The following is a 21518-nucleotide window of genomic DNA, read 5'->3' as shown; positions in this document are numbered from 1 at the left end:
GATTGATTAAGGGATAGTGTATTTCTGGTAACAAAGTCGCGTTGAGGCTCGCGCTGCCTGTCTCTTTGTTAGAGAGACATTCGTAGAGAAATCAAAACAAACGAGCATAACAACACACACGAAACTCACAGAAGATACTTGGGTAAAAATTCAAAATGTTTATTTTTTTATTTTTTTATAACATTTGATATAGCCTAGTTAAGTAACATAAGGAAGCTGTTTTGCTGAATGTTATCACGATTGCAAATGTTACATTATAGTTCAATAAACAAGTAGCCTAGTTCATATTAACCCTTCCATGCATAGAGGTCACTACAATGGACAGCTATTAAAAAAGCATTTTCTTGAATTTGCATGGGTTTTGATGGCATAGTTGCACATCAACCTCTACAGTGGACCCTGGTGCATCATCCTATACATTGCCACCAAGTTGCAAGCCGTTGTGTGTCGATTTTTTCCCCCCTCCAGTTCAAATCAAGATGGCCAATGGCCAGTCAGAAATGCCAAGTTGCTCTGGAATATCCACCCATTCCTTCTATCCTAGGACACTCTTGTAAGCCCATCTAAATCGTTCCAATGGGGGTTTCCGATAGAACGGGTGAAGGTCTCTCCGCGTTTCTGTCTTTCCGCATGGCAAAGTAATTTAATTCCATTTAAGCTTTTATCTGATTCCATTTTATCACGACCTCGAATTTAGGTTAGATTGCCAATTGCTTATTGGTCAATTATATAATAGTTTAGCAATACATTTGATTATTCTATTCAACTCTTTACTTTATATTTTACTCGTTCATTAGGAATCTATGTCGCTCAGAGAATCTTGTGCTGGCCATTCTTTTACGCGGATCTCATGATCACAAACTCGCTAGTCTGATAGAAAACCAGAGGTTATGGCTAAAGCAGTTCAACAATGCTGCACACGCTTGCTATTGTTAAAAAGTAGCCATGTAGCCCCCTACAGTCGCCCATATAACAACTTAGTTAAAGCCCAAACAATAACCAGAGGCTATGGCTAGTACATTAAGATAATGCTGCTTCAACGTTTGCTATTACCTTAATAGTATTTTTATCTAGCCCCCTATTTGCGACTGCATAACAACTTAGTTAAAATCAAGCAGTTAGTCAGGAATCTAGAATACCACCAGATGTGCCTCACGCTCCATCTAAACTGGGATCTAGTATGTACTTGGACCTGGACGCAGATTTGCGGAAACATAAGACTTCACTTAATCTAATTTCAGAGTAATTTAGAATAAATAAAAAATGTAACAATTTATTATGTCAGGTAAATGTATCATGCCAATTGCATAATCAGTTCAAAGATAATCAATACAAAATCATCAAATGCTCAGAGATAAAGAGTAAAATATGAGCCTACCTGACTCCAGAAATACATGATGCTGAGTGTCTGAGAGACACTCAACATTTTGGGCTGATCTCATTACAAATCACCCGGAGCCTCTTGTCTCATTACTTTAAATACTCAGACCGAGACAGAAACATCTTTCACAAACATTTGCTAACAATGGGAATTTGCATTCCGAGTTTACACCTTTTAGGCAGGATACCATTTGCCTGGAGGACCCACCCTCCTCTGTAAGCAAAATATTTCTAAACTCTTAAAAACTTTACTACCTTTTGTTTTACTTCTTTGGGATGAGACCTTTGTACCAGTCGCACTGAGACATTCCAAATGATACCAAACATGTTTAGTGTTGTATGATAATTGTTCATATTAAACCATATAGATTTTTGGGTGAATTTCAGGTGATCTCAGCATGAGAGAGAGAAGGAACGGGGGAATGGGGGGGGGTCAAGGGAAAGAGATGTAGATTAGGATGATGCTTAGGTGAGACTTGTGTCTCGAATGGTGATGCTAATTTCACAAGAGTTCAAATGTTAATTTCCAGAAAGGTCCTTTGTCTCTCAGCAGCGTTAACTAGTTTTTTTGTAATTTGATGCAAAGGTAATATAATACTAAGTATAGTGTAACATAAAGAAAAAAAGAAAACTTAGATAACCGTTAAAATGCATCATCACAGTCTGTGAAAAGGGTCCATTGACTTTGACTGAACACTTTATTTTGACATGCTTAAAATATATACCTCTGTAAATAATAAATATTTATACCTAAATATAATACCTCTGCAAATAATAAAATAATTTCTTAAACTGCTGCAAAAACATAATTGTTGATGAACTTCAGCTTTTTTAGAACCTGAAGACCCCCTCCTTAATAAAGCAGGCAATGGCCTTACTGCTTGAGGAGGCACAAAATGTCCAGCATTCCTGTTCTCACAAACATGATGTGTGATGGAGTGGAGAGCATCTCGACCAGCCATTTCTCTGTATGTGTTCTTCAGCAAAATATCATACTTCCCATCATCATCGACATCCATCCAAAGTTGTGTATAAAGTAAGCAAAAAGCATTGTAAAAAAAGAACAATTCTACTAATACAGTACCACTACCATTTCACGAGTTGCGTATTTGGCATGCTGTCCGAGTAGAGGGCTCTGAACTCTGAATTTGTCCTGAACCCAGAGTACTCTCCCTGTATTCCTGGCTGTGGTAGGAACAAACCAAGAGTGAGGAGTCGGGGTCGTGGAGGGATGCTGAAAACTGTCGAGGAATGTCGGTGAGTCGACTGTGTGTGTGTGTGTGTGTGAATGTATATATATATATATATATATATAATATATTATAATATACATGGTAATTGCTGATGACGAGTTGATTGGATAGTTTAGGTTATTTTGAACGTGTTAACTTAGTTATGAAACATCATATGTGCAGGTTTATTGCCTGTTGGTTGTAATCTGAGCAAGTGTTTGTTCAGTTTCTTATACCACAATGAAAAAAAAAAAAAAAAAAAAACCCACCTTATATAATGCAGATCAATAGTGAATGTACAATATAGTTTTAATTACTTTTTTTTATGTATATTTATGTCCCCATTTTTTGATGAGGAAGAAATCTTTTTAAATAACAAAAACAAACAAACCCTACACCAGATGCTCTGATACTTGTTCAACAACAAATTCAATAAAATGTTAGTAAACCGCCCGGCACTGCCAAGAACAACAGCCCACTGTAGAACCCAAAGAATAGTACAAAGATCTCCTCAGCAGCTGCTGGAATCTCTGAATAAGGAATGGTAGTGTCATTCACAGCATCCATGAAACTGCTCTCCAGACACCTATACACGCAATGCTTTATTTCAAAGCTGGACAACAATGGATATTCAATGAAATACGAATGTAATGAAGACATACATCTAGAGAAAACAAATTACTGAAAGATATGGCTTAAAAATTTGGGTGGTCCTTGAGTAAGACTTTTTATACTATGCCACTTATAAATACCTTTTTTTTTTCTTCAGAAGCCTAAACAAACATCAACTCATTGTGAGACACTTCAAATGGATATTCAAACCTCATGTCATTCGTAACCTATATGCGTTTAGTTTTTTTCTGCAGTACACAAAAGCAGCTATTTTGAAGAATGTTGGTAACCAAATAGTTTTGGCAACCATTGATTTCCATAGTAATTTCTGTCCATAAATGGAAGTCAATGGGAACCAAAACTGTTTGGTTATACCAACATTCTTCAAAATATCTTATATGTTCCACCAAAGAAAGTCATACAGATTTGAAACTACATAAGGGTGAGTAAATGATGACAGAATTTTCATTAACATGTCCAGACGACATATCTCTTTATTATTATTATTATTATTATTATTAAACCATCTGGAAATGCTGCCTGTGTCTGAAAAAAAGAATTCAGGTTTTGTGCAGTTGTACCACTTTAAATTGAACTGCTGTTCTCTATTATCATGATGTCATCACATCTCTTCATCATCAGGGAATTGCACAAGAAAGCATAACACATTTATTTTCCTGTAATGTTCTCACTGCAAGTTCAAACTGAACTCCAGGTATCTGGATAAAGAGACTATTTTCTTTCTAAAATAAGAAGACCCTATAAAACAGGGCACCAGTTAGTGTGATCATATTCACAACGGTCTTCCATGGATGTCCAAGTGTTGACAAAGGATTTCTAAAAGTCAACCAACATTTCACAAAGTCGTTGCAAAATCTGAATCTGAACACACAAATTTTGAAATCTTGAGTTGCCTTTTCTTCTTGAAAGATTTTTCCATCGGCAAGTGTATTTAGACCTATGAAAAATACATAAATGCACCTTTCACATAGGATTAGTGTTTATTAAATGTAAAAATAACACTGACCTGCCTGTACCAAGCATGTTTCTGAGGATGTCATCTTATGTCATAAAATCTGAGCACAAAGGCTTAATAAGAAAAAAAAAACTTTAATGTATAAACAATTACCCACCCAATACATAGCCAACTTTTAAGTACTGTTAATGTACATGAAATAAAGACACTGAACTTGACAATACACTAAAAAGAGACAGTGATTCAATACACACTCAGTGTGTCCAGCGAAACAGACAAGAACAGTAAAGGTCTTTGGGAATTTCTGATGAGTCTCTGCGGTTTTGAACAGAGTATTACATAATCTGCTGAAATGTTTAAAACAAAAGCCTCTGCCTAAACACAACTGTTCTGAAATAAATAGTCACACTAAAGTTCTCACTAAATTTAAGCTGTCCAGCTTTCAAAGACAGTAACACTAATGAGATTACTATTATAATTTCAAATGTACAAATATGAGGTATGCTGTTCATTTTTAAGAACATTTATACGCATATCAGTGACAAAGTTTTTACTTCCTTCAAGTTCCAGATATGCATGAATGTTAACATACCTGACTTCTAACTACAAATGGAAGCAATATATTGATCAAGATGAGTTGATCCACTAGAGGTACTAGAATGAGATGTACTATACATGATCTTATGTAACAATTTTAGACACTGAAAAAAAGAAAAGAAAAGCCTTGTATATTTTGTAATAGAACTTGAGTTTAGGAGAAATGGAAATTGTTTATAGAACATATTCAAAACGCAACTAACCAAGAAATGAAAGTAAAATAAACATTCCATGAGTGAGAAACAGCCCACAGACATACTGAATTTAAGGTCAGTGACCAGACTGAGATAAAAACTCATTTCTGTGTCAACACCCAAAACCTCTGAAATGTGAAAGTGACAGAAGAACTGGAAGGTTTATAAGATCACAGTCCTGCTCTGGGCTAATCAGTGCTGCACGCGAGCTAGAAAAGGCACAAAACACCTGCCGATTTAAAGGAGGACATCGTTACCGTACACTGCTTAAGAGAGAAAATGTCTTGCTGCATTCAAAATACTAAAACTCTGCACACAATTTATACATATGATGCAGTACTTCTACAGGGTGGGCCATTTATATGGATACACCGTAATAACATGGGAATGGTTGGTGATATTAAAGTCCTGTTTGTGGCACATTAGTATATATTAGTACACACCACCCATCTTGAGGAGTTTGCCCCCTCACATATACTAATGTGCCACAAACAGGACTTTAATATCACCAACCATTCCCATGTTATTACGGTGTATCCATATAAATGGCCCACCCTGTATATTAAGCAACAAATGCTTTATGCTACACTGTTATCACATGACCTTATATTACTCTGCTGTTAGTTTACACAACCATCTTCTCACTAGAAATTCTTACCCCTCTCAAAAGATTTTCTCAGTACTTAGCCAAATGTCCCCATTTTTTCCCCATTGATGGAGCTAATTTATTAAGTGAAAATGCAAAACAAATGGCAAATATTTTTAGAACATCCTAATTGAATACATACTGTTTCATTCTGAGGGGGTTGTAGAAGAAGAAAAAAAAGTAATTTAAAGTAAAGCCAATAAAATAATCCCTGAGGTATAAGAGCCTTTAAGATGCAAAGATGTCTATTAAGTACATAAACCAATCCCTCAGTGTAAAAAACAACAACATAAAACTGAATGACTGTTTAAGTTTATAAACAATATATATTTTAAAACATGCACAAATCTCGAGCGTACATTGTCACATTCAAATTTAAACTGCCACATTCTGTTCTATTGAAAAGTATAATACTCTGTTCAAGCACCACTGGCTTGTGATCAAGTCCCCAGGGTATAGATACAGGTAAAGCACCGTGTTACTTTACTGAAGTGGTTTCAGCTGCAGATTGTCCCAATGCAGTCTACAGACAGGCTATTAGTCTTTCATTACCTGTTAATTTATTCTCAGTGCTACAACCCAGAGTTCTACCCCATCTCTCGTCATTCCAAGTCCAGGATCCCCTCTGAGAGGGCGTCTATGGCTTTGGAAGCAGCGGAGGAGCTTCCTGGTCCTGAGTCCATAAACATGTGAGGGATCTCACTTCCAAAGTAAATCTTACTATTAGCTGCTATTGCCTTAAATTTCATCAGCTGGAGATATTCAGGGGTCAGCTTGAGCTGTGAGAAGAGATGAGATGAGAAGAGAATAACATGCTTCATAAATCAATGAGCACGTTAATGATGGGGTACAGTTTTAATTGTTTACCTTATTGGCCTCAGCTGCTCTCTGTGCCGTGTAGAAATCTGCATCTGCTTTTGTTTTCTGCGTAGCAAGGAAAGCGCTGTCTATAAAATCAGCAGCAACAACAAAAAAAAAAAAGTGCAAAATGAACAATAGATTCATGCATTAAATTCATGCTAAGCATCTCATATAATATATTCAGGTGGTTCACCAAAACCTCAGAAAATTCAGTTAACAAGTTGTAATTATAAATAAAACTACGAGTTCGTGACTGCTTTTTACAAGTCGTAATCTTGTATTTACGGTAATTCCGACATAGTGTGAAAGCATCTTAGTATCTCAACATGTTGGACGCCATGAGGCGACCAGCTTCCACGTAAAATAAAGCAGACGACTATTAGATGACTGGTATGACCGTCTACATGATTTTTAATGTTTTTTTTTTTCAAAAGTACTATTCATTTCGAAAAAATGACTGACTTGACCCTGCCAGATTAGTCACTGGTTTTACAGCCAGCATTCAAAACTCAGTTGATAATTGCTAAGACATTCGGGCCAGTTTCAGTACCGCTGGAAAGACCAGTACAGCGGATATCCAAGTATTACGAGACAGTATATACAGCAGCCCTTTTATAATTGTTAAGCAACCCTGTCAGAGATCAAAACATGAGGCCTCCTAGATAAAAACAAATCTCTTTTTATTATGAATAACACATTTGATCAGCATAGACTTTCCATCCAACTATATGTATTGTGTTATAATGAATAACGGCATAATAAGCTAAAAGTTCCAAAGCATGTTCAGAACAAACAGTCCTTGCATCTGCATTTACAACACCATTTTGCACAAAAATTGAGAAAATAAAATATCTGTCATTCTACCCAGTTTTTAGTCTCACATTAGTACAGACACTCCATAACTTCCTAACAAATGTTCTCATAAAACCTTAACACTGTGGCTTTTGGCATGTATGATTCAGTCCATTTTCTCAGGAAACTCATTTTCCCAGTATTACAGTTAGAAGGCAAACCTAACCTTAAAACAACATTCCAAAAACTGCACAGTAGAAAACATACTGAAGAGTCAGCTGACCATTTATAAAACTACTGAGTATAGTTGGATGGAAACTTTCATCAATACCTCTAAGAGTTTGTCTCGTCAACGTGAAAATTATGTGAGAATGAAATGAGCAAAAAACAAAACTACAGACAGAATGAATGATTGCATAGAAGACAAATGCAAACAATTACATGCAAAGCAAGTCATTGTCATTAGTGCAAGACATCTACAAATCAAACCAGTGTGTCCATTGACATTCTATCCTTGTTACAAAAATGAATTATGTATTATTTATGTATCAATTCACTATGTGCTATTTACTGAGAATAGTCAACCAGAATATATATATAACTTCCCACTGGCCTTCTCCCAGATTCTGGTTAACTATTCTATGTAAATAGCGCATGATGAAGCTGCTTCATGATGTCTGTAGTTTTGTTTTTTGCTCATTTCATTCTCACATAATTTTCACGCTGACAAGACAAACTCTTAGAGGTATTGATGAAAGTTTTGAACCTGACAGCTTCTGTAACAATGTGCTTCAAACAGTGATCTGCATGCTGGTTTGGTAGACACTTTAAATGCACCTTTGCTGAATAATAAAAGTATTAATTTCCTTTAAAAAAAAAATCTTACTCAACCAGAACTTTTGAATTTAATTTTATATTTAATTTATGAAATAGGTACATAATGCTATGGGGTCAAACCCTTCCAAACCCTGACCATTGTTAATTTTATATTTTGATCAAATCAGGGCCCAAATGCCCATATGGTTAATCCAACCTGTTTTTATTCTCCTACATTGCAGTCTTGAACTTCTGAGGGAACATGAACACACATTCACCTACCTTCAATTTCTGATATCTTTTTCTCTGTTTCTTTTTCCATAACTTTCTGGCCATATTTGATTTCAGCCACCTGTGCCACTTTCTCTGCCTCTGCAAACAGGAAAAAAGTAGAGCAACATTCTTTTACTTTTAGATAAGCGACAACTTCATCGGTATCTAATCCACATGACCAAACATGCTAATCAGGCGGAGTGCTAGGAAAAAACATCTTTGTTCACCAATGACAGCCTTTTTCCTCTCCGTCTCTGCCTCCTTCTCTACCACCTTCTGTGTCTGAGCCGCAATCAGTAACTTTGTTCTCTCACTCTCCCTGAGAAGACGCACAAAATAAAGAAAAAGAGAGATTCTGTTTCAATCAAGCTCAGTTGACAAGGACTGACAGAATATTCTTACTTTAGACCAAAATACAGTGTTGCAGTTTAGACATAGAATGACAAGTTATGCTGTAACCAGGGTCCAAAATGTAGTCTCATATGCAAGTACAAAGTTACTTGCAAGATGGCAACATTATACATTCTGTGAGTAACTTAACAACCTGGTCTGTGCGTCACTAATATGCAGGATTAGCAATTAATTAAAAAAAAATGTAAGAAGAATAATTCCTTTGTCATAGAGGCATAATATAAATCATGGCCAGTTAGAAACAATTATTACCACTACATTCACTCACTGTGTTAGTGTTAGTTCCTTTTGGGTCCTGGTTGTAACACAATAAGCTATTACATGCAAAAGGTTCTCATAAACTCACATTAATTCATAGTTCCTGCGAATGCTTTCTGGAATGTTTGGTTTGGTAACACGGACTGCCTACTTGCGGGGGAGAGGAACAGAGGAGAGAGTAAGAGAAAAAAAAGTTAAAGACATACAGACTAATCTAATTAGATATTTGACTATCTCTCTTCTTCTTTTTTTCCCCTTTTTTATGCAAGAGCCTTGGGAAAGGAGTCAGAACAAATGGATCATGAAACAAAATTAGTGGACATGTTTACATACTCCTCATGTGACTCACAGCCACAGAGCTTATCGTGCATCAAGTGAATGACACATTACCCAAAAAAGCTCCATAAGAATATTCACGCTACAAGGAAGCATGAATCAGGTTACTAATGAACTGATGGTACTAATGTTGCCAACAAGCTGATGACTTGCACATTTTTAGTGATAATAGATGAGAAACGGTAACAAAGGAAATCTACTGCTTGCACAGTTTATTACGAGGAAGGCTGTTTTAAGCTTCTTTGCTTGAGTCTGTGAAAACTTGGTTAATCTGCACCAAAGGGATTTGATTAAGGAAATCAGATTCCTGCCACACCAAAGCTAAATAATGAAAGACAAACACATGCACAAATACACAAAGAGATTATAGCAGCATCTTATCTCTGGTCTTACAAAATGTATAACGAGATAAAGTCTTGAATGTTTTTGTAATAAATTACGAAAGACCATGGTTATCTTTCCTGAATTCGAAGGACCCGTTTAAAGGGATAGTTCACCCAAAAATGAAAATTAGCCCATGATTTACTCACCCTGAAGCCATCCTAGTTGTATATGGCATTCTTCTTTCAGACGAATACAATCAGAGTTATAGTGTTCCAGTGTTTACTCTTTTTCAAATATGGATATTTTTCTTACACAAACGCATCGCTTCACTTCACATCAGAAGGCCTTTATTAACCCCCGGACACACGTGGAGCACTTTAATCATGAACAGATGCGCTTTGATTGACTTCCAAAGACATACAGCCATTCACTGCCATTATAAAGCTTGGAAGAGCCAGGACATTTAATATAACTCTGATTGTATTCGTCTGAAAAAAGAATGTCATATACACCTGGATGACTTCAGGGCGAGTAAATCGTGGGCTAATTTTCATTTTTGGGTGAACTATCCCTGTCAGAATGTCCATCCTGGAACCATGTTGAGTTAACATACAGCCATTCACTGCCATTATAAAGCTTGGAAGAGCCAGGACATTTTTTTTTATATAACTCAGATTGTATTTGTCTGAAAGAAGAATGTCATATACACCTAGGCTGGCTTCAGGGTGAGTGAATCATGGGCTAATTTTCATTTTTTGGTGAACTATCCTTTTAACTAAGCACTAATGTATAACCTGTATAGAAGATAGAATGTTGACAAGAACAGAACTCTGTGGATTGGAGCAGAAAACAGACTAAATTGGTAAAAAATGATGAATCCCACCTGAATGATGAGTCCAGGTGCCATGCTGGTAAGATCCTCCTGTAGCGTGAGCTTTAGATTCTCATCTATTTGATCTAAGGCCGGAGAAGAATCAACAGGTCACTTTATGAATGATACACAGAACTTATACACATACAGTAAATCATTTTCTCATCACAACACAAAGGCAAATATTTACTTTCTTTATGATTTAATGCCATATCAGCATCAATGGCTATATATTCATGGCAAAATCAATAGTATCTGAACTTTAAAAAATTATTATGATTACATTATATATTATGATTACAATTGAACAATTTTCACAACTGCAAATAAAAAGCACTTCAGAAGCTTAAAGGGATAGTTCACCCAAAAATAAAAATTATTTATGTACTAGAATACTATTTGGATGAATCCTAGTCACATGTGCAACATCACCACTAGAGGGCTGTAATCCCCTCACACCATTGTGAAGTGCATTTGTTTTAGAGATATAAAGCCACTATGAACTTCTCACACTGCAACATTTTTAACATGCATTTCTAGAGCTAAATAAAATCCAAATTAATTACTGTTAAGGTGTTTCATTATCAAATAAAATCATATTTTCTATTTCCTAAACCTTCCTAGTGAATTATATTGTGCATTCAGGGTGTCTTGACATAGTAGAGAAAAATATGCAATACAATTATTTAAATTCACCCATCAGTTTGAAAAAAAAAAAAAAAAAAATGTATTTACAGGAATGCACTTTCAATGAGAGTCTTTTGTGAGGCAGTTGCTGTCAGCTGCAAGGAAGAGTTCCTTGCTTTGAAATATGGGTCTTAAAGCAGCAAAATATTAACAAGTTTAATGATATAAAATCATTTAACACGTTATAGCGACACAACACTTACCAAATAGACCTATGTAGACCTCCTGAAGTGAGTGCACACTACAGAACTGATTCAGCTCATGGTGAACCTTGTTGAAAATCAGGGCTTTGTCATAGTCAGCAGTGAAGTTTCTCACAATGCCATAAACTGCAGCAGAACAGACAATGATGTTAAGAAAGAGATTAATAGGGCACATCAAATAAATGACATAGTCTGACTCATCACGTAAATTCATGGGGAGCGGGATAAAATATTTATGAGCAAGCAGGCTATGCCAAAAAGGCTCTTTAGTGGGCCCTCCAATGTTACAAGCCCAGGAAAACGTTCCCAGTTGTCCACACCCAACGACAGCCTTTTATGCACTTCTACATTATAAATGACAATAAAATAATTTTACCTGCTGAGGGAACAAGGTAGTTCACCACCTCAATCTGATCAAAGTAGATCATTACACCTCCACTGCAAAGCAAAACAACATGTTGCCATATGTGAATAAGTGTGAAAATCTATTTTTAAAATAAATCTCACGCAGGGTCTCTCTCACAACAGCATGTGTCTGAGATGATCAGTGATACCCGACTGACAATCTGTTTTGTGAACTTGTGCTATGCCAGCTGTAATTTAAAAAGTATTTAGTGCCAATGACCCATTAAATCAATGAAAAACAACAGTAAAGACATTTATGTTACAAGTTTTCTATTTCAAGTAAATTATGTTCTATTGAACTTCCTATTCATCCCAAAAAAAAAATCCCGCCAAAAATGTATAATGGTTTCCACATTTCCACTGTGATAAGAATAAATGTTTCTTGAGCAGCAAATCATTATATTAGAATGATTTCTGAAGGATCATGTGACACTGAGTAATGATGCTGCCTTGCCATCACATGAATAAATTACTTTATAAAAATATTTTAAATTGTATTACTATTTCATAATATGACTGTTTGCCTTTACTGTATTTTTGATTAAATAAATGCAGCATTGGTGAACACTAGTGCAAAATGCCCGTGCAAAATAAGTTTTTAAGTGTGTTTTTAGTAATTGTTGGTTTGGTGTGTTTGAGTGCTCATTGTTACAACTGCACAGCAAAAGTTCAGTGACATTTTTATTTGTGCATGGTAGAAAGCACACAATGAACTCTGAGAAAACGTTTATTTTTAAACCACAACCTTTTAAAAATTATATATTTAACGATATCTTTAGCATTTCTCATCCAAACAACGTCAAACTTGGCACTGCACTTACACTCAATTACTGAGAAACACTGTTGATATTTGAAATCTACAAACACACCCCTCCCTTCATTGCTCCGCCCCCAAAATAACAAACACACTATGCAACACAAGCAACTACTAACAACATCAGACAGCTTGAACAAGTGTGGATGAATCAGCTGTGATTCAACAACAACAACAGCATATGGTTCTGGGAAACGTAGCAAAAACCAATAGTACTCATGTATGGAGAAGAAACAAAGCAACCACAGCGTCCACTTTCAGGCCTTCCCGCTCTCTAACGTCTCTCTAGTGCTGGAATTATTTTTCCAATATTAATGCGGATCCTAGCTCTCTCTTGTCTGGTCATTCTTCCAATTATTTTCCTCTGACCTTTTCCTCTTTGCTCTTATTATCTCTGCCATCTCTCTTTAGTTTCTACAGTCCAATCTACGTTGTTTTTTCTCATATTTACACCGCCAGTACTATGTACAAACACAATTTTTTAGCACACACAGAACAGACATCTAGCAAATAAACAAAATAGTTTGTTTAGGTGTTGATTTCATTTTCAACATCATTTCTCAGAAATCACTTACTGCACCTTTCAGTAAATATAATAATCAAATACAATAAATACATTATTAATTATTACAGCAACAATCTGAAAAACCTCAGGGAAGAATAAGCGATTTATTTTTAACCAGTTTATCTGGACTTTTGGACAAGTTTATTTGTATAGAACAGTAGAGAGATGACAGGAAATGATAAGGTAAAGAGGAGGGAACAGAATTCTGAAATGTTTTAAGCCAGATTTAAATGTCTTAAGTTGAACCTAAACTCCACTGAGAATGAGGACATATGTCACGGTAGCTTGCTGTCACGTGACGAATTGAGCCCGTCCACCATTTTGGAATCCTACGCTATCAGTTGCCAGTGAAAACAGTGTAAGAGCGATACAGAGACGGAGCAGGAAAGACGGCTCGAGGAATTATAATAGAAATGACGAGAAAATTATGAAGAAATGGAGAAGAATGCGGCAAAAGAAAAGGGTCCTTACAGGGAGAAACTTACTACCAATGCCAAACAAAAATATATTTTTTTTTACATTTTAAAATTTTAAATACGAAAAAACTGTAACACATGGTTCCTACGGTTTCCACGACAATTGTGTGAGACACTGGAGCAGTTTTTAACACAGCAGTGTTTTCCAGGCATTCTAAAATAGTGCGACAACCTCCTCTACTACCAATACAAACAATGAACGGTGCTGGCGGGTATCCTCCCAAAATGGCGGAAAGGGGAGGATGACGCGGTCTCTGGGGGCGGGTTGCTGTGTCGTGACGACATCTCCTCATTCTCAGTACTATAGTCGATCAATTGTGTCTGCTCAGTAAATGATGTTCTACCACACAGTTCCAACCTTCAGCCTAGGTAGGATTCTCCTGAACTGCTGTGGAGCAGGAGCCTCTATTAAGGTGCAGTCAGACTAGGCTTTAAGCATGCAAAGTTTCTTTTCACCCTGCAATGACTAATTATTTTCTTGAAACGTGTTTTCATTAAGATATGTTTTACAGCCTGTAGTGTAAATCTCAGAGAAGGCCTCAGGTCAAAGTGCACTATGTCTCACCTCAGCAGCTCTGAGCAAAACACCCAGCTGGCTATACCAGCCACTGAGGAACATCAGGTGAGACTGTATAAAAGTGACAGTCTTGACTGAGGTTGTTAGATGTTCTGCAGGCATCTCAGCTTTGTTGCCTCCACCAATAAAGTCGAAGTTTGGGCATCTGTGACTCAAGAGATTTCTAACAAAGAGGAGAAGACTTTTTCCACGACACTATCCCCCGGTTTCACAGACAAGACTTAACAAGCTAGTCCCAGACTAAAATGCATGTTTGAGCTGTTTTAACTAAAAGCAACTTGCACTGACATATCTTAAAATAATATTTGTTTCAAGATGCACACCAGTAATGTTTTTTCTAAGGCATGTTTATAAAAGCTGCTTAACTGCCCTAATTGAACTAAGGTCTGATCCTGGCTTAAGCCCTGACTGTGAACCCGGCCTATATGATATTGGCTATAGAGAACTGCAGGCTAGATTTCAACAAACAAGAATTTGGTATGTAGCAATAGAGAAAACCAAACGCCTACACTAAAGCTGGCTTTCTTGCTCTTGCTTTGCATGCACATGATTCTGATGAATGAACAATTAACCTCACCTTGTGCCGCATGGAACATTCTTTACTTCATCTGTTTGTAGGGTTGTCTTTACGAAAAGAGAGAGGATGCAATAAGAAAAAGAAAACTGAGTTTAACTATACATAAAAAGTCTGCCTTTTACCTGTACAGATCTGAATGAAGTAATGAACGGCAGCATCAGATGAAATCCAGGGCCACTGGTGGCGGTCAGCAGAGCTCCACCTCTGAGAGGAGAGAAGCACACACAGTTATATGAGCCATAGAGTAGAGACTTGCCTTGCTGTGCAGCATCTGCTTGGTTCTGGGAGCAGATTATTGGAAAATCTTGAGCAACTGACCTGTAGTAAACACCCACGTGTCCTTCCTCAATCTTATGAAGAGCAGAAAACATTGCGGCTCCTCCTATGGCGAGGATCACAGAGGCAATCGCTCCCAATGTCATTCTGAACAAAAAAGATAATATGTTAATAGTTAACCTAATAAAGTACATCTCCATGCTATCAATAGTCAACAACACGTAAAGTAACTAATGTGCATTGTATGCATAATTTACCATTAATAGCCTCAAACAGGAAATGTGTAGTATTGCATCTTAGCAAACAGATGAAAACAGATCCCAGAACAACTTAATAATAATAATTGTTAAAATATATTGTTTACATGTAACGTTTTCTTGTATCCTGCAGATTAAAAAATGCCTAAACTGGTTTGCTGTGCATCAACGATTAAAACGATTATTTTGTGTATTTTATGGGTAACAGCTAACAACATTAACTTACTAGTGTGAAAACTACCGAGTTCGTGACAGATTGAGAGAGCATGTGGAACACTGACATTGCTGTGACTTTGTTGATAAGAGGATTGAGGAAACCAAGCACAAATACCTGAATGCAAATGTCCGTTTTATGGACTGTATATTGTTTGAAAAACCACAAACGAAACCCTCAGTTTAGTAAGCACTAGATAAGAGAGCTCAAACGGTTTTAGAGACAGAATAACATAGCAGCTACAGGAAGTCTGAATTGGTGTTCGGTAAATATATGACTTGAGTGTCCAGAAGTTGCCGCTGGCTATGGGCTTTCTCTTGGTGTTACACAAACTAATCGATACAGTTCTACAAATTAGTTACTGTTGTGTCAAAATCACAATATTATCTTGGCGACAAGCTGCAATCTAACCAATAGTAAACATTACTAGCTAGCTTTAAAAGATGTGTCTACAAAGAAAATACTTGAGACATCCAGTCAACGCGATTACAACACAGAAAAAATACTTTGTGGATGAATGCGAACTAAAAATGATGTTACCTAAATTACGCACTGTAACTGCTTCGCGGTGACCGGTAGAGAGGCACCTGCGATCGATGAGGAAAATACAGCGACGCTCGTTTGCGTCTGACGTCACCACAGTTTGACCTACTTTTCCGCTGTTGTTCGAGTATCACACCACTAGATGGCGACAAATACCTTCCTATCAGAGCAGGATTGTAAAGTGATAAAGACGAATTGATGAATAACCGGAATTATTTACTTTTCTTTATTTGTCTCAGTGTTATTTTACTATTATAGTATTTATACCTATAATCAGTTTTAATTTTAATTTTAGTTTTTGTAATTTTGTTATGTGCTTTTGTCATTTCTATTTTTTTAAATAGCCTAGCATATAGCAGGGTCCTGGAGAGGCAGAATTCTGCAGAGTTTTGCTCCAACTCTAATCAAACAAACCTGAATAAACCAATCAAGGTCTTAAGGGTTAGAAAGCTACAGGCAGGTGAGTTTTTATCGGGGTTGGAGCAAAACCCTGCAGGATTGTGGCTCTCACGACCGACGTTGGCCGGCCACCCCTGCACCAGCGACCCAAGAATTGTTCCATTTATTTACTTTTTCTATCATGAAAAAGTAATATGACAGCTTTTTAGAGAATTCTATGTAGTGTTTCTGCATTACAGTAGCCTATAGGCTATTTTTATAATTTCTACAAAAATATTCCTAAATGATTTAGGCTATTTACTTACATTTACTTAAATACATGTTCACATTAGAGTAAGCACAACAGTTCACACAAACCTGTGGCATCCTATGACATGCGATGCTATTCATCAAATTTAAATGTTGAATGATGTCCACACATACACAACCACATAGCTTTAACATGACTTACGGCAGGTTACTTTCAATTGTCTTTTAATGAGTGATTTCTTTTAAAGCAGTTGTCCCTTTTGACACCTGTGTGTGACTATGATCTGTTTTTATCAAACCCTAAATTTAAATGAAGATTCAAGATAGACTTTGCTCTAAAACCCCATCATAAGATACATTTTCAAATCGATAGCTAATGATTCATGGGCCATTAGTGCTTGGACCCAATGATTGCTGCTTGCGGCTATATTTACACTATGACATGAGATTTGTGTTTGACTCCAAATAAATTAAAGCTTATAGCTTTTTTGCAATGATTTCTGATCATCAAATGATGTTTAATGCAGACACAGTTCAAACAAAATTCTGATTTTATTTTCAAGGTGAACAGAGATTTTTAGGGCTTAATGGCACTTTACATTGTGGGATCAGATTATATACTTATAACCTCTTTTTATTATTATGAATCACATAACTAGGGGCCATAAGAGTAAAAAAAAAAGAAAAAAAAGAAAAAAAGACAAAAAACAAACAACTGTGAAAATGAAACTTAAAATGGAAACCTCTTGTTCCCTATATACAACATGCTTCATGTTTTGTCCTTCGGTTTCGCTATTTGTTTTTGAGGTTCAGTGGGATGATGATGGTTGTAGTAAATTTTTAAAAAATGCGCATCTGGTTGCATCTCATTTGGCGTGTTTCTTGTAGATGGAGATATACTCCTGCACATCATCAGGGGAGCCCAGCACTACAGGAACCCTCTGGTGGATTGAGTCAGGTTTGATGTCTAGAACATTCATGGCTCCTGTTGTTGCCATACCTCCGGCCTGCTCCACGATGAACGCCATGGGGTTGCACTCATACAACAGCCTCAGCTGGAGCCAAGAAAGAAACATGAAATCAGTGAGACCGTTGCCTCAAAATACATTTTAATATGACATTGATCTTTTTATAACACAAATGCCTTGTGATGTACTGTAGTTAGCATTTCAAAGCATTCACTGTTTAACCATGTTTTTTTCTCACCTTGCCCTTGGGGCTCTTGACATTAGCAGGGTACAGGAAAATTCCACCATAGACCAGCGTCCTGTGCACATCAGCTACCATGGAGCCCACGTAGCGCCCTCCATAGGGTGAGCTACCATCCTGCAGGTCAGAGCAAGAACATTATCTTCACAGTCAGTGGAAGAGGCTTATTATTTTGGCTAAAAATATTCACTGTGCTGAATTTGACAAACTTTCTATATAATGTTCTATATATACTGCACATAAAAAAAATAAAAATAAAAAAGGTACTGAGAAATTATTTCATTCAAAACTTCATTGAAACTTTCCAAACACTTACTTGAGTGAAAGTTAAAAAAAATTCATTTAACTTTAATGGACTTACTTTTTTTATTAAGAAATAAAAGATTTCAATAAAGATTTCAATTTTAATAAATGCTGTTTTGGACTTTCTATTAAACAGAGAGTCCTGGAAAAAAAGTATTATGTATTACATTAAGCAGCACAACTGTTTTGAATATTGATTCTTGAGCATCAAATCGGCATATTAGAATGATTGCTGAAGGATGATGTGACACTGAATCCTGGAATAATAGCTTCTAAAATTAGGCTTTGCCATCATTGTAATATATAATACATGTAAATATATTTTAAAATATATTGAAATAGAAACATTTAATTAAAATTGAAAAAATATTTCACAATATTGCTGTTCTGACTATAATTTTTGATCAAATAAATGCAGCCTTGGTGTGCGTGAGACTTTTTTCCCCCGAAAACATTAAAATCTTACCGACCCCAAACTTTTAAACGGCAGTAAGTTTTCTTAAGTCTTTAGTTCAGACTTGACTCTACCATGATGTTAACTAAATTCACCACAGTTATTAAACAGATACAATATAATTCTTGGATGTTTTTTCTAGCTCGGACCCTTCAGTGAGATATGCTCAGAATCTGGGGGCTCTTACCTCTGGGAATTTCTTCTTTTGCAGATATTCTGTGACATCTGGGTAAAAATGCTGTGCATAGCCTTCATTGAGACTGTATATCTTTCCCTTCTTCTTAATCCTGACATTCTGGTCCACAAGTATGAACTCACCGATGGCCTAACGATGGAGGAGGAAAGGATGCAGAAGATTAGACTTTTAAGAGGTAATGCATTGAAAGTATATAAACTTCAGAATATGAGGTATGTAACATAATGCTGACATACAGGATCAAGCATGAAGCAGTTGACTCCCTGGCCTGTGGAGAGAACCATCATGGTAGCACTGCCATAGAGAGCATACCCTGCTGCCACAATGTTTCTGCCGCACCGCAAGGCATCCTTCTCTGAGGGCTCATCATCAGTTTCCTGGAGATCATGTGCACACAAACAAACAAACAAACAAAAGCATTTATTTAGATGACTGTAAAGATATCTGTTTGTACTGAAGTGTGGACTGTACCTTTCTGTAGATTGCAAAAATGGTTCCAATAGAAGCTAAGCAGTCAATGTTTGAAGAGCCATCCAGGGGGTCAAAGCAAACCACGTATTTGCCCTGGGCGAACGGAAGGACAGCGTCATGTAGTTTATTGGCCAACACAAATGCATTAAAGTAGCTAGTTAATACTGATGGATTTAATGAAGCAACAAACAAAATGATTTCACAGACCACAATACAGACCATAACAAACAAGTAGGATTATTCACATATTACTTTGGCTAAAAATGCAGACTAAAATTATTAACACAAAATTCCTGCATGTTATTAATTAGTTTTTAATTAAAAAAAATAATTTTACTTTTAATTTAAGGTTGGTCAAAAAACAAAACAACAACAACAACAATGACACACCCTTTTCTCTGGTTCTACAATGATGGCCTTCTCATCTTCTTCAGACACCAAAACACAGGATGTGAAGGAGGATTTAATCATGTTTATAACAAGATCATTGGACAGGACATCCAACTTTTTCACTTGGTCACCTGTAACATTTGTGCTCCCGGCAATTCCATAGCTGAGAAAGAGAAATGGAGATTTATAACAGTGATTGATTCATGCAGAATTGTGTGGCCTGTAGGTTTTTTCTCTTATAGTGCTGATAACGGGAATGAGTCAACCTTTGCTCTTATTTCAACAAGAGACAAGGTCTAATCATTGCCTCAGTCTGAAGTGTGTTTGTAAAGTAGCTGAACTGACCAGCCACTACAACAGAGAATTGACATATATATTCAATTGTGCAAGCATGATGCATCCGGAAAAAGTGTTTTGCACAGATGAAAATTAAGGTTTAAACTATTGAAAAGGTTCTAAACGGTCTAAACATGCAGTCATATACTGTTATTTAATATGACTACAGTTTCTGTTAAAGTCCAAATGTTTGCGTGGTGAAGATGCAACAATAGGCTACTCACAGATTGGCAATCCCGGCTTTTCTGACAGCTGTGGAAATGGCTTTGATGGCTGTGCACATGGAGTTGAGAAGGGTTGTAAGCTCCCCCGTTCCTTTGGCTTTTCTGCCTTCTTCCAAGACAAACCTAGTGAGGGTCACCACATTGGTATCAAATGCACCCCTGTCTGACATGATGACTGACTGCTGGAGCGTGAAACTTCCTCTGAGTTCCTGCAGATTCCTGTAAGAAAGGATGTATTAGAACTTAGTCTAGATATTTGACTGGGTTTAAAGGGGGAGTGATGGTAGTTTAGCCAATTGCAGGAAGGGTTAGAAGGGAGGAGTGTTTTTTTGCACATGTAGTTAATGGAGGTGAGGGCCTGGCCGAAGTCCATAGAGTTTATCACAGATGAGTGCAGGGGGACAGTCAGTCAGTATCAATGGAGCTGATTGTATCAATTTGACTGATTTGTGATTGACTGTTTAACTTTTTGCTCTTCACATCTATGCAGCAAATTTGATCTACAGTAGATCTTAGTTTTAAGATCTGTACTTACAATGATGAACTATTAAAAAGGATGGATGATGAAATCACTAAATATAGCTATTCTACTCTACAGACGTTATTTTGCAACATTCATTTGTCTGTTTATCTAAAGATCCACATATGGCATAGTTGTTGTGACTAATGATTGATCAGCAGTTCAGAACTGTCAGCAGAAACAGTTCATGTGCACAGGGTGTCCATGATCAATGTGCAGTTCAAAAGTTAGTGTGCTTTGAAGGTTAATTGGCCACAGTGGGGCAGTAGGATTCTTACACAAGATTATAACAAACTTACATTAAAAAATATCAGGTTCCTTAATGTTTCTTCTATAATCTTTGCTGCATTTCCACATCTATAGGTCGGTTTGAACAAAGGGCTAAACATAATGGTAATGTACAATATTGCAAATTATGCAAATAATAATAATAATAATAATAATAATGAAAAGATAATTAGAATCATGATTTACTATAAATAATGTGGAAAAAACAGGAGATTCATCTTGGCTCTTGATGAATACATGATTATTTAATTGATCAATGTACAGGCTGTAAGTTCATTTGTTTATCTACAAAATAAATGCCCATGT

The 21518-nt window shown here is 36.5% G+C and overlaps 2 protein-coding genes across 4 annotated transcripts; both read right to left on the bottom strand.

Annotated features, from left to right (window-relative positions):
- Window positions 1–4314: 4314 nt before the first annotated feature.
- erlin2 (ER lipid raft associated 2) lies at window positions 4315–16301 on the bottom strand. Of its 3 annotated transcripts, none has more exons than XM_084114485.1 (12): window positions 16171–16301; window positions 15202–15306; window positions 15006–15087; window positions 14884–14930; window positions 11846–11907; window positions 11470–11595; window positions 10592–10665; window positions 9137–9195; window positions 8607–8698; window positions 8389–8478; window positions 6505–6584; window positions 4315–6416 (listed from the first exon to the last, which is right to left on the bottom strand). In XM_084114485.1, exons 2-12 carry the CDS (start codon window positions 15303–15305, stop codon window positions 6240–6242), a joined length of 993 nt encoding a protein of 330 aa, XP_083970611.1. In that variant the 5' UTR covers window position 15306; window positions 16171–16301; the 3' UTR covers window positions 4315–6239. The 3 variants fall into 3 exon arrangements, with proteins under 3 accessions (XP_083970611.1, XP_083970612.1, XP_083970613.1); XM_084114486.1 differs by having other exon boundaries at window positions 16184–16254; XM_084114487.1 differs by lacking the exon at window positions 16171–16301 and adding an exon at window positions 15748–15819.
- A 1053-nt stretch (window positions 16302–17354) lies between these two features.
- fbp1b (fructose-1,6-bisphosphatase 1b) lies at window positions 17355–20720 on the bottom strand. The gene is made up of 7 exons (XM_084113945.1): window positions 20405–20720; window positions 19845–20007; window positions 19455–19547; window positions 19220–19360; window positions 18975–19112; window positions 18028–18147; window positions 17355–17876 (listed from the first exon to the last, which is right to left on the bottom strand). Exons 1-7 carry the CDS (start codon window positions 20572–20574, stop codon window positions 17688–17690), a joined length of 1014 nt encoding a protein of 337 aa, XP_083970071.1. The 5' UTR covers window positions 20575–20720; the 3' UTR covers window positions 17355–17687.
- Window positions 20721–21518: the final 798 nt, after the last annotated feature.

The sequence above is a fragment of the Abramis brama genome, assembly GCF_963993115.1.
Source record: "Abramis brama genome assembly, chromosome: 5".
NCBI classification, from domain to species: Eukaryota; Metazoa; Chordata; class Actinopteri; order Cypriniformes; family Leuciscidae; genus Abramis; species Abramis brama.
The sequence above is the reverse complement of the archived record's forward strand: the minus strand, read 5'-3'. Positions and strand labels throughout refer to the sequence as shown.

Bases quoted from the DNA above. Each gene is read 5' to 3' on its own strand.
- erlin2 (XM_084114485.1), bottom strand. From the start codon at position 15,305: ATGACATTGGGAGCGATTGCCTCTGTGATCCTCGCCATAGGAGGAGCC. The intron at 10,666-11,469 runs GTAAGTGTTGTG...CTCCGGCCTTAG, and splicing joins GGTCTACATAGGTCTATTTG to ATCAAATAGATGAGAATCTA. The intron at 8,479-8,606 runs GTGAACAAAGAT...TCCTGTTTGCAG, and splicing joins GAGGAAAAAGGCTGTCATTG to AGGCAGAGAAAGTGGCACAG.
- fbp1b (XM_084113945.1), bottom strand. From the start codon at position 20,574: ATGTCAGACAGGGGTGCATTTGATACCAATGTGGTGACCCTCACTAGG. The intron at 19,548-19,844 runs GTGTGTCATTGT...CCGTTCGCCCAG, and splicing joins TTGTAGAACCAGAGAAAAGG to GGCAAATACGTGGTTTGCTT. The intron at 18,148-18,974 runs GTAAGAGCCCCC...TCTGACCTGCAG, and splicing joins AAAAGAAGAAATTCCCAGAG to GATGGTAGCTCACCCTATGG.